Raw genomic sequence first — 13,244 nt, 5'->3', positions numbered from 1 at the left:
TAGTGCTGAGACGACTGTCCCCAAATCAAGGCACTGTGCCACCCAGTTAGGCCGGCCAGCTTCATAATAACCTCCCCAGTAAAAGGCAGTAATAATCCCCAGTACATTTCCTGCCTTTTCTTTTGTTCTTGCTTTGCTTTGAGGCGTCTGTGTGTGAAGCATGTGAGACAAAAGAAGTCCCCGTGATAGCCTTATGACTGTAAAGTCATAATATTTGCTCTCAGGGTTTAAAACACTCCACACACATAGGACAGAGCTGTCCCCAGCCAAATGCTCTGAAGTCTGACTTTTGTTCCCTAATGTGGCCCTTGACATATCACACACTTACAGAGTGGGAGGAAGAATAGAAAGCCCAAAGACTGAGGTAAACTTCTAGAATCTAAAAACCTGAATATAACATTTTAGTTTGAAAGGCTTTAATAAATGCTTCCTTTGGTTGCCATCCTCCCCCATCTTTCATCCCACAGGTAGTTAAGGTCAATGGTAGACGAACAAACCCAACAGTCTGACTGGAATCAGACCCCAAAGTCCAAATTCATCTGAATATAGAAGCTTTGCTTGCTTGAAGTGACCTCGCTTCTTTAAGTTGCTGATCATTATTTCTGATGGAGGGACCTTTCCTGGCCTTTCAGATTTCAGCTGCATAAAAAAAAGCAAAGAGAAAATTGTTTTTTCATTTCCTGTCTTTCTGTTCACTCTGAAAAATTGGTTATTTCAATCTAATAATTTTTGTAAGAGGGGCTAGAGAACAGACCAGACATCTGCTTTAACAGCACTTTGCTCCAGCTCAAGGCCAGTTTGTAGAAGTGGTCCCTGCAGCACGTCCTTGGTCTTCTTCAGGACATCGTAACCAGGTGCCCAAACTACATCAGCTTTCTCTTTTTATGTAGAGAAGCAGCAGCTTGAATCTGAGGTCTCTGTGGATTATGGAGATCCCCATTCTGTCAAACCTGCTGCTGAAATCTTTTGCCTCAGTCGTGTTGAGATGAAGGAGCTTGTATGCTCCAGTGTCTGGCAAGGACATTTAAAGCAAACTTTTCAAATGAAAGTGGCTAGACCCTGAACAAATCAAGAAGACCGTCATAGTAGCCTTAAAATTACCAGACAGAGCTCGTAGCTTTTTTATCCCAATGTGGTGACATGTTTCTACATTAAACAGGATGGGACATGGAAGTGATCGTGCACTGATGGTAGCTGTTTAAGAATCACTTGGCTTCACTTATTGGATGACATGAGCATGATGAGAGGTCAGACAGGTAGATGGTTCGGATTCCAATATGAAATACACAGAAATGCATTTTTTACATATTTGGAATAGTGCATTGATGTGCTCAGGTTCACCCATGGATACAAGGTAAAAATGGATCAGGCATTTTTATCATTTTAGTAAAAATGGCTATTGCTACTGGCAGACATCTTATAGAGTTGGTGCGTGGACAGCATAGTGGTGTCATGATTTGTCGCTCAACTGGAGGCCCATGTTTGAGTTGCCATGACAGCAAGCATCTGCCCTGCAGATGTGACGTGAGTAAGAAACTGAGCCCCCATTAGCACTGCATTTCCTCTGACGGAGAGAAAGTTTCAGCAGAGTTTTATCTTTTTCATCAGCACACTTTTATTCTGCCTAGTAACAGTAATGTACTTACAGTTTGGCCACATGACTTTTGAGTGGCAGGATGAGAGGGCATTCTGCATCATGCCAACACCAATCACATGGACAGTGTCCTCGAGCAGACGAAAGGGCATGTTCGCCCTTGTTATGATGAACCAAGGATGACGGCATTCAGGGCGGATTTGCGGAGCTTGGTTTGTTTTGGGCTGGCAGCAGAGATGCACATGATCCACGTGCTTGCACTGTACAGTAAAGTCGCTGTCAGCTGTTTGAGCTTCTTAAAGTGTGATACGATTTCAGGCTACAACTAGCATCTGTGTGTTTATGTATTGTTGTTTGCTCCTGCAGTGTTGCGTGAAACAAGGATACTTATCCAGATGTAATGAGACAAGCTTGAATGTGAGTGTTTATTTATGTGTGTGTTTCAGAGACATTTAAAGATGGTGTTAACTTTACTCTATTATTACCTAAGGTTATCATTACATAAGGTTTATTTGGATTACAGATGCAGCTTTTTCTGCCTTTTCTTAATTACAGCTCTTCTTCCTCTGATGATTCCATGGAGTTTATGTGAAAGCGAGAGCCAAGGTAATGAAGTTCTCTGTCTTGTCTTGTATCCGTCTCCAGACCTTCCCAAAGCAGCACTGAGGATCCTCAGCAACATGACCTTCCTGTTCGTCAGCCTGTCCTACACGGCAGAGTGTGCCATCGTCACCGCCTTCATCACCTTCATTCCCAAGTTTATAGAGTCACAGTTTGGTATCCCCGCCTCCAACGCCAGCATATACACTGGTAAGTCTTTCTTTGTTACTTCACTCTTTTTGTTACATCAGTTATTTCCCGTTGTATTCACTCATTCAGTTCGTCACAGTTGTACAGCAGAGTTGGACACATTTTTGAGTCGTCTTGTGAGTCGCTGCAGTCTCTGTCCCCTGTGGGCCACCTTCAAGGATGTGTGGGAGCCTTTAATGAGGGATTCTGTACAATATGTTCTGATCAATAAAGTGAAATAAAATATTCCATTGAAAACGATGCAGTAGAACATGAAGGCACCATATGACTGCCTGTAAAAGAGTCATTTCCAATGAGATGAAATGGAGAAAAGTGCAGATTCTCACATTTCAGAAGCATTGGCATTTGTGCTTGATGAATCACTTTGCTATCATAAAAATTGTCTGCGATTTTATTGTCTGTCAAGCGACTAATTGATTAATCAAGTAGTTGTTTCATCACTTAAAATAGGCACAAATATTGTAAGAAAATTTCAACAATCAATGAGGGTAAATGGACCGGTTGAGGACAGAGAAAATTAGATTGTTTTCCTCTGCCATCACTTTTCAGCTGCAAGAAAGAAATGTTGGACGTCTTTTGTAGAAGGAATTGTGTGTTTATTTGTCTATAAAGGTTTAAGAATTTCATTAATCTAACTGTCCCTGAAAAGATCTGAAATAATGCAAACTTTTATCTCAATGAACAGTTAATTAGTGTTTTTCCTCTACACTGCAGCATTTAAAAAGAAATCATAGATTTTTTTTCTTTTTGAATTGTACCTAATGGTTACAACTAAAGAGTAGCAAATATATTATTATTGTGAGACCCACATGTGAAATATTTACATAAATATGCTCTAATACACTATAATGGATTTTGGTGAAAAGTGGTTTATTCTACATAATGTGTTACTTTCTTTGTGTTTATTCTGTGCGTCCTGATGCTGGACAGGAAGATAAAGGATGCGTCATCACGTCCTAAATGCGCCATCAGTCTGTACCAGTTTAAGCTCACATTTGTTCTCACCTCTCCACGTGCACACAGTGACTCACAGTCGGAGGGCAGCGCTATGAGTCATGCAGTCTTGCTGACTTTCATTCAGTGATAAGCTTCCATTACATCCCCTGACTGTAACACACAAGTCTCTATTGACTGCGGGAGACACATTCATCATAATGTGGTCACATGCGCGCACACACACACACTACCCTCTGCTCTGCCTGTAATTTGTGCACCACATATGTAGGTTGTACAAAGAGCGAGCGGAGATGATACACAGTAATCTGGTGTCGGGATTATTACAGCAAGGAGTGATTGAAAACAGAAAGGTGTATGTGTGTATTTGTGTGTGTCCAAGTATTCTGCTGGCTAACATATGGTCATCTCTAAACATACACACACACACACACACACACACACACACACAATACCATTGCCTCATCTCATCTGCCTGTTGCCAGGATACAAGGGGTAAGGGCAAACGGGTGGTGCGGTTGCTATGGCTACCCAAACGATGCCAAGCTTCTAGGATGTGATGATGGTTGGCAAGGAGGAGAGGGCACGCCTGTCGATGGGAGCACAGTGCTTCTTTAAGCAGATGACCAACTCCGACATGTCCCCGATGATCGTGAGGGTTTGTTTTTTTCAAGAATGACCGAAAGACCAGACCAGTGTTTTTGCATGTGTAATCATGTGACCACCATAAATGTGACCGTTGTAGAAAACCTAATCCAGTCAGGATTAGCTTTCAACAAGTTGAAGCAACAGAAGTTGGTGTTTAAGAACAAAAAGGATTGACAATCGGAGAACTAAAAAAATTACTTTGCAAGAGAAAAATAGGAATACAGTTTTAATTAATTTAAATTTGTTATTTGTTATGTTGCTCCGTACATACTGGTTGTGTAAATAATCAACAGTATGCTAACAAGTTGGCTTTATCAAGTTATGATAATATCCTACATTAGTTAAGGCAGGAAAAAATTTGGTTATTTTACCAACTTTATACCACATCCAAAATGGAACCAGCTAACAGAGCCCAGCCCGAATTGCCCGTGGATTCAACATAATATTTTATTTGCTGTATTTGTCAGGTTACTCTCTTTTTGGAAAATGTTCTGAGCTACAGAGGAATGATGCATTTAATTTTTCGGCAACACCAACAGTGCTTTGTTAGAAATAAATAGGTGAAGTATTAGGTACCTAGAATCAGCTGCAGTGGCTGACAGGTCCAAAGAAGGGTGTAGATAACTGACGTCTTTGTCTTACTGAGTGCAGAGTCTATAGGAAGTAACCATATATACAACACAACAGTGTAGAAAGCAAATAGAAGTCTCGCACTTTGATGAGTCTGTGTCATTCCTGCCGCCACTGCTACATGCTCATTAGATGTTGCTACAGAAATAGCATTGTAACATATCACACACGCCTCCCTCCGCTGCAGTTTCCCCCATGTTGCTGCTGCTGCTCTCTGCCTGCTTCTCTGACTTTATTTTCACTTGGTGGCTCTCTGAATCTCAGCCAGTGTTCCTTTTAAATATGCACTTTCCATTCTTTCTATTTTCTCTTCTTTCTTTTGTGTGTCCAAGGCATTTTTCTTCTGTCTCTGCTTGTCAGGAGAGTCACGACGACTTCATTTCTCAAATAACTACGGAAAAAAACACTCACATTCATGCCAGCATAGCTGTTAATCCAGATAAAGTATATGTGTATATCATTCACGTAGCATTCAACATGACAGCATAGTGTGTGTGTGTGTGTGTGTGTGTGTGTGTGTGTGTGTGTGTGTGTGTGTGTGTGTGTGTGTGTGTGTGTGTGTGTGTGTGTGTGTGTGTGTGTGTGTGTGTGTGTGTGTGTGTGTGTGTGTGTGTGTGTGTGTGTGTGTGTGCCTTATGACACTGTAATATGATATCTGGTTTGGCTGTGTACATGTTTAATCCTGCAGAAAGCAGGTTTTAGCTCATAAACATGCACTTACAGGATAACATTATGCTACAGCTGTCTGTTGCCGAGCTCTCACTGAGCACGCTCAAAGAGGCACTTTTTCTATCTCTCTCTCCATCTTTCTCTTGATGGCTCTGTTACTCACATGCATACAGAGATGGAAAAGCCAGATGACATTTTCTGTGTACTTGGATCACTTCTCCGTTGATCCTCTATCTTTGACGACCCTCCGCCCCCGCTGACTGACCCCATCTTGCTCGGTACCCGGCTGCGAGCGCCTGTGGCTGGGCTCGAGGGCTGCCATGTGCAGCCTCCCCGGGCCTTAACTCCTGCACGCTGACACTTTCCACCCGGTCAATCCTGCCAGCAGCCAGCTTTGCCTTTCTTCATACTGTCAATTAGACTAGCTCTAGTGGACTGAGAGCACGTGCCACAGCCTGAAATGACTCACTGCTAGCCCGAAGCGTAGCCTGGTCACATTGATGCAGCAGAGCCTTCTCTGGTCCCTGTTTTTTTCCTTGAAGTTATTTATTCTTGGTTTGACGGGGGAAGTCACATTGAGATTGATGTTTGTTGTTCAAGCCACCGTGTCCAACAAGACATCATAAAATCTTTCATATAAAAGCACAACATGTTCACATATTATTCATGTTGTGTGCCTGATTGAAATACTGTAAATCAGATGCTTCATGCTTTACAGTAATTAATTCAGTGTTAACATTTATTTCACGACACAAATTAGCTGTTCTATTTCTGTGCCGTTTGCAACACTTCTGAAGTTTCCCCCCCGTCTCACCCACTCTTCTCTTCTCTTTGATCTCTCTCTCATAGGTGTGATCATCGTACCCAGTGCCGGGGTGGGCATCGTGCTGGGGGGCTACATCATCAAGAAGCTGAAGCTCGGTGCCAGAGAGTCGGCCAAGCTGGCCATGATCTGCAGCGGGGTGTCTCTACTCTGCTTCTCCACACTCTTCATAGTGGGCTGTGAAAGCATCAATTTAGGAGGCATCAACATACCCTACACTACCGGGTAAGGACAAATGTGCCAATAGACAGAAGTGACCTAATCAGCCATGGGTTAAAACATGCTAACAAAGAGTCGGAGGGCATTAGATGTCTTTCAGTATGCAGGAGACTTTAGATCCTCTGTGTGCACATGCAAATGTCTGCTTTTTGCATTAGCATGTGGGTTAGGATTTGTAAGCCCTTTTCCATGACTATGTACAATATGAATCATTTCACGCATGATGTACTTGGGAGCCAGGTATACATTTGTTTCTAGACCTTACTCTGCATATGAAGTTATATCTGAAATCCACACATACTGGAGGAGGGTGTGGGCCTGGGATGCTGTCACCACTCCCATCATCCTCATGCGTTGTGGCGTTGAGTTGGAGTGCGAATGATTAATTAGCAACACTGGCATCTGCTCTCGTGGCTCCGTTGAATCACTTTGCCACCTCTATTTCTGAAGCCGCTGCTCGACACCACATCAGCAGCCAGGCTGCAGAGTTAACAAACAGTCATCCGATGTGTCAGGCCCCGCGGACAGAAATACGGAGCGGACGTCTGTCGGCACACACGGTTATGAACACACTCATACAGACAGACGCGTAAAGGCAGCATGCACGGAGTGACCTTGGATGATGCACCGCAAACATGTTACACATTTACTGTATTAATATCCCATCTCATCATACTGTATGCTGCTAACTGTCATGTATCAAAAATCAACAAACGTTTCAATTAGAAATGAAAAACTTCTTTCTGCAAGCATTTAGTCATAAGTATTAAATTTGATAATGGACCTGGCTGTATGGGCCGGCCAACTGCCAACAGGAGTTCACTGAACACAAAGGTGAAACTGCTAAACCTCTGTGAAATTTACTTTTCACATAACTACGTTAATCAAAGTGAGTATTTGCCAACTAGTCGGTGTGCCCTTTAGAGCCCCATAGCTGACCCTTTAATAACTGTAGTCTTTGTTTGAGCCGGTGTTTATGGAGGGGTCAACAAGACATGTGAGCCGGCGGGGTTCCTCATTATGGACAGCACCGGTCACTGGTCACTGGTAGCACCCACATGAGGAATGTTTAGCCCAAGCCCACCCTTTGTGTCACTCGTCTGAACTCACACACCAGTCTAGACGCAGTTCTGCCCCGCTGACAGGCCGGAGACTATTTGACAAAAAAGGACAGGACACACACCAAAGGTCTTCAACCTTTTCAGAGCCACATTCTTGAATATCTGCAAAAGTGTTTTTGATTATGACTTTGGCCTGGCTGCTGCTGTGTAGTCATCTTTGACTTTCAAAATAAAGCTGTCCAATAGTCAGGCTCTGCCAAACACACCCTTTTGTTTCCTCCGTTATAAGACCTCAGAATTTGTTTGCCGTCATTCTCCCTTTAAGCCGCTCGCTCTCTTGGCTCTGTGTTTGGGTTTTTATGCAGTGCCGCCTGCACACAGTGACACAACATCTGGAGGGTTCAGCCAAGGCCAGGGTTTAGTCTGGGGGGAAAAAGGACATGTGCAATCAGTCCAGCAGGGCTGATGCCTTTTTTACGTGCATGTAAATATGCACACACACACGCGCGCGCACACGCACACACTCTCCCCCTCATGTGTCTGGAATGTGACACTGTTATGTCAGGACAGGCCCAAATGTGATTCTCCTGTTGCAACCAATATAGAAATGAGGATCAGTATCACTGTATGGTCTTGATGGTCCACTGATTTTAAGAAGTAGCATAAAATAATTAAACTTTTTCCTGTTTGGCCTTTCATTTGTTGGTAGTCTTTGACAAAATGTCTTAAAATTTAAATAAAATAAAATCGGACTATTGGCCAGCCATTATATGACAAATAATCATCCTAAACATATTATCAGAATACAAAGAGATGTCCTGTGAGTGTTGTTTTTGTTGTGGTGTCAGGGCCTGTCCCCGGCTGTTCCGCGGGGCTCAGAGCAAAGCTTCCCAGAGAAAACCCAGGACTCGCCTCACTGCTCCTGGTGTAGACTAAGCCAAAGTCCTGTTTGGCTTAGAGCGACTGTTCCCACACTGCCTGTCGAGCCACTGGAGGTGTCACTTCCTCGATCCCCTCGTGTCTGTCCTTCTATCATCACAGCTGGTGGAGGAGCTAGATTAAAGCTAATTAAAAGGATTATGTGCCGCAGATTAATAACAAGACAGAGACTACACTAAACATTGTCGAGAAGATTGGCAGACTTTGTCAGCTTCCACGCTACATTTAGCTTTGTATGAAACACGCTCTTGTTTCGTTTGACAGAAGTTATTTTAACTTTGCAAATAATATACAACATTGTTTGGCTCTTTTTTTTCCTGTCGAAACAAAACATTATGGAGTGATACTGTGGAAGTATTATCCTCTTTGCAGCAGGAGGCATTGGGTTTTATGGTAAAATGTGGTCTAAAATGCGACATATAGCACCATAAATTTGTTTTCAATATTTCTGGAGCTAAATGGTGTGCTGCTATCCCAGCAGGTCCACACTTATGAAAGAGGTTTTACTGAGACTAACCTAAATAAATGAATGTGTAGAAAATGAATAAATGCTCCTACAGATAGGTAAAATGGCCAAGTCGCCTGCCTCAGGCCTTTGCTGACACAGCATTACTGTGAAAATACATCTCCAAAGTGTGAATTAAAAAAGAAAAACAACCTTATTAATGCCATATGACATCATCCTATAGGGTTTGAAAGGCTAGGAAAAACAAAGTTAGAGTTACAAATAAGCACACAACCCCCGCACTTAAACAAAAGACTACTTGTAAATGGCACCGAGATTCCAGGCTCAGGAGTTCAGCTTTGTCGTATTGTGGTCTAGTGAATGGATGCGATGGGTCCCTCTTGTTCTTAACAAATGTTTTCTGCGTCCGTCTGTGCAGTCCGACCCTGACGATGACCCACAGGAACCTGACGGGCAGTTGCAACGTGAACTGTGGCTGCAGGATCCACGAGTACGCTCCAGTCTGTGGCTCAGACGGCATCACCTATTTCAACCCCTGTCTGGCCGGATGCAGCACCGTGGGCAACGACAGCACTGGGGTGAACACACACACACACACACACACACACACACACACACACACACACACACACACACACACACACACACTCTACACTCATAGCTTCATTGTTTTCCTGCCTCAGAAATAATTGCTATGCAGCCATTTATACATCAAGTAGAATGATGAAAACGATTTCAGCGAACACACTAATCATAATGGATACACAAAGACCGGTTCTGACACTTCCTGTACTTCCAGAGCTAGGGGAGGAGAATGTACAGACTTCACAATAATGCCTGATAGGAAATTATAACAACAAGGAAATGTCCAGATTCTTCGTCTAGATCACTGATTGCACCACATTGCTGTTGCCACCCAGTCTGTCCGTCTGTGTGTGAATTCACATTAGATTTTTCAATGTAATGACAATATCAATAGTCTTTTAATGACATTAGCTTCAGATTTGAGACAACTTAGCTTGCGTGGATAGTGGGATTTACTCCAGTTGTTTTTGACCACAGATCAGGAACTACACTGACTGCGGCTGCGTGCAGAGCAGACAGGTCATCACTCCGTCCTCCGGCGGCCAGGTCAACCAGCTCCAGCTGGTCATCGTTAAGACCTACCTGAATGAGAACGGCTACGCCGTGTCAGGGAAGTGCGACCGCACCTGCAACACTCTCATCCCTTTCCTCATCTTCCTCTTCATCGTCACTCTCATCACCGCCTGTGCCCAGCCCTCCGCCATCATCGTCACACTCAGGTAACGGAGAGTTTAATTTATCCGCCCCAGCTCTCTTTCTGTAGGACTGGGAGAGGGGATTACTGTTGCAGCTGGCGATCAGCTGCTTGTCTCACTTTGTGTCCACTCTGCCTAATGGCTGTCTTATTTTCTGTCTGTTTGACCTGAATTATAGATGGATGTTTTTTTCCTACCTCCCTTTTGTATGGATGCAGTCAATCTGTATCATTTACATGCCGTTTCTCTGTTCTTAGGTCTGTTGATGAACAGGAGAGGCCTTTTGCTCTTGGGATGCAGTTCGTCTTGCTCCGAACTCTTGGTGAGTTCCTGAATATTTGCGTGATGATGAATAGTAAACGTATTGGAACCACCCATTGTATGCTTTGTGATCTTGTGAATCGGGTTAAAACACTCTAATCCACAGTATCTACTTTGGTCATAAAGAGTATTTATGTTATTCAGAAAGCACAAAGGGTGTAATTTAGTGAAAGCAATGTATTTGTAATTAATTTGTCCGTAATTGGACAGTAAATGGCCACCAGAGCAGTTCAAGGATTTGGAACGAAACGTTACTCATCTAATTTCTATTGGTGAGGTTTTTCTTCTTTTCTAACACCCTTTTCTGTGGTTCTACTTCTCTCTCTTGTCCTACAAGTTGAAAGAGAGCAGGGGTGCAGCGCTGCAGTGGACCTCTCTGAATGTTTGTGTAGATAAGTGTAGAAAAGCCCTCAGGGTTAGTAAGCGTTGCCCTAACATGCCTCTGATGCGCTTGGTATGGCTGCGTGAACATAAAGCTGTCACATCACCTCTCTATAACCATCTGATGGTTGTGTGATGTGCTGGCAACATAAGGGGGCAGGAGGGGGTCTGTATCTGTGTGGTTATTCAGTTCACTCAGAGTTTTAAATCCAGCTGTTATCAGTTAATTATACAGTCTGATGCAATCCTATACAACAGCTCTGCAACGCATTTTACATTCATAGTTCAAGTTCCATTTTTTTGTGTCCAGGGAGGTGCTGATTCAACACTAAAGTCATTACATTTTTGAGTTAATGGTGGTGTTGTATTGGAGTCATTATTTTGAAAGGTGTTTCCAATATTTTGTCCAGTGCAATTGACACAGATGTGGGGATCAAACCTGCTTCTGATCTGCATGAAATGGTGCCACCAAGTGGTAGAATATTGGTGCTACAATACAGTAAATCTGCATTCAAGTGCTGAATCCCAATTGCATGACTTCATTGTATACAGTGTGTACTATAAACAAACTGTCATAGTTAAGTGTTTTTTGCAGCAAGTATATATGAAATGAATGTGCTTTACTGTGTTGTACTAACTGTAAATGATACAGTATGGGCTGGCAGACTTCAATCAAACTGACTAAAAACTGTAAAATCAAGTATTTTTTTAGTATGCATATGCACTTTCTGGAGAATACTTAAAGCCTTTGAAAACTTGAATTCAATACAAGTCATATTAAGTAAATGAAATATTTATGACTAAATAAGTAACACTCAAAGTAAAAGAAAAAACCCAAAACATTTTTGTGAACACTCAAAAACGTATTACCTATTACGCTTCGTCAGGACTCTGTCGGTGTGGTTTGTTGGATCAGATTTAATTGACAGGGCTTGGCAGGCAAACAGCCTTACAAATGTTGCTAAACTGATTGGTTCATGGAAATACGATGACATCACTTTTTTTCCAACTGAGCTCCAAAAACACAAACATAGAAACTCATGTGAAATAACCTAAACTGTTGTAAATTTGGCAGAAAATAGTGTGTACATGTCGGACCCCATCACTTGTAATAAAAAGTTGATTGAGAAAATAGGTTTTCACAGCCTTTAACTTTGCAGTGTGAACACACTTTATACACGAAACCAGCTGATAATTAGTATGTAGTTTGGACTTATTATTTATCTCAACATCTCTCTCCTCCCTCAGCCTACATCCCCACACCCATCTACTTTGGAGCTGTGATCGACACCACCTGCATGCTGTGGCAGCAGGACTGTGGCGTGCACGGCTCATGCTGGGAGTACGACGTCACCTCGTTCCGCTTCGTCTACTTCGGCCTGGCCGCCAGCCTCAAATTTGTCGGCTTCATCTTCATCTTTCTCACCTGGTACTCGATCAAGCACAAGGAGGACCGAGCCGAGCGCTGGCGCCAGCACCTCCCTCCGCTGGGCACCGTCAGCGAGCTCATCTGCCACGCCGGGGGCCAGAAAAGCCACGCGCGCACCCGCTCCTGCCCCGTGTTCATCCCGCCGCGGGCCGACCCGCCCGCCGCCCTGCTGCTCAACCGGGGCCACAGCAGCCTCAGTTGCCCTGGCAACGCCCTCAAAGCAATAACCCCGCCCATCCTGTTGCCGCATCACCACAGAGGCTCTGCCCATGTCTGAGAGCGCGCCAAACCTCCCTCCGGGGTTCATCGTGACATGTGCCTTCCTGTTTGTGTTTCTGCTTTCCACCAATCAGACACCAGGCGGGGCTCCACAGCTGCTGTAGGACTGACAGGCAGAGACACGGGTGTGCCCACCACACTTAAAGGGCTGCTCATAGTTGTTTATAATAACCGGAGACTGACAGATGTTCTGCTACTCTGAGCATCAGCTGCAGCCACACAGAAGGTCAGACTTCAAGGTTCGGACGATGTAAAGACGTCTCATGGTGCTACTGTTCAAAGGCAGGGCATTAAAATCTCTGTACAGACAGACGAGTCATCAACAACACGGCATCTAAAGCACAACTGACAAACCTGTACTATGCAAGATCCAATGTACAGCTCCTCCCTTCTTGGTACTGTACAGCTCCCCCTGTATTCCATCTGTACCTCTTTCTTCTCCCCTGCACAGTTCATACATACCACCATGTTGTTGTTGGCTCACAGTCTCTGTGAACATATCCGCCTCTTCTACCTGTTCTCTCGTCGTGTTGCATCTTCAGAATTGACAAAAGTGGGATATTTTTCAATCCTCTCACCTCCTTTTTTTTTTTTTCTTTTTCCTTTTTTTCGTAACAGTGCCTCTCAGGCTGTCTCGGCCAGTCCAGTATACAAAGCTAGCTACCAGGGTAAATGCTAGCTAGCGAAAAAGCCAGTCACTGTCCTCTCAGTTAAGCGACAATATTCTGCTTTGTTGCCCTC

At 43.7% G+C, this 13,244-nt stretch overlaps 1 protein-coding gene across 1 annotated transcript in view; it reads left to right on the top strand.

Moving 5' to 3' along the window:
* The window catches only part of slco5a1 (solute carrier organic anion transporter family member 5A1), a 34,502-nt gene extending 22,001 nt beyond the window's left edge, over positions 1–12,501 (top strand). The window contains exons 4-9 of the mRNA XM_070928294.1: positions 2,240–2,404; positions 6,155–6,353; positions 9,232–9,391; positions 9,876–10,117; positions 10,351–10,415; positions 12,044–12,501. Of these exons, the coding sequence (XP_070784395.1) occupies positions 2,240–2,404; positions 6,155–6,353; positions 9,232–9,391; positions 9,876–10,117; positions 10,351–10,415; positions 12,044–12,501 (1,289 nt within the window). The remainder of the gene's footprint in view (positions 1–2,239; positions 2,405–6,154; positions 6,354–9,231; positions 9,392–9,875; positions 10,118–10,350; positions 10,416–12,043) is intronic.
* The last annotated feature ends 743 nt before the right edge of the window (positions 12,502–13,244 follow it).

The sequence above is a fragment of the Enoplosus armatus genome, chromosome 21 (genome assembly GCF_043641665.1).
Source record: "Enoplosus armatus isolate fEnoArm2 chromosome 21, fEnoArm2.hap1, whole genome shotgun sequence".
NCBI classification, from domain to species: domain Eukaryota; kingdom Metazoa; phylum Chordata; class Actinopteri; order Centrarchiformes; family Enoplosidae; genus Enoplosus; species Enoplosus armatus.
Note: the sequence above shows the minus strand (reverse complement) of the source record. Positions and strands in the feature narration are given on the sequence as shown.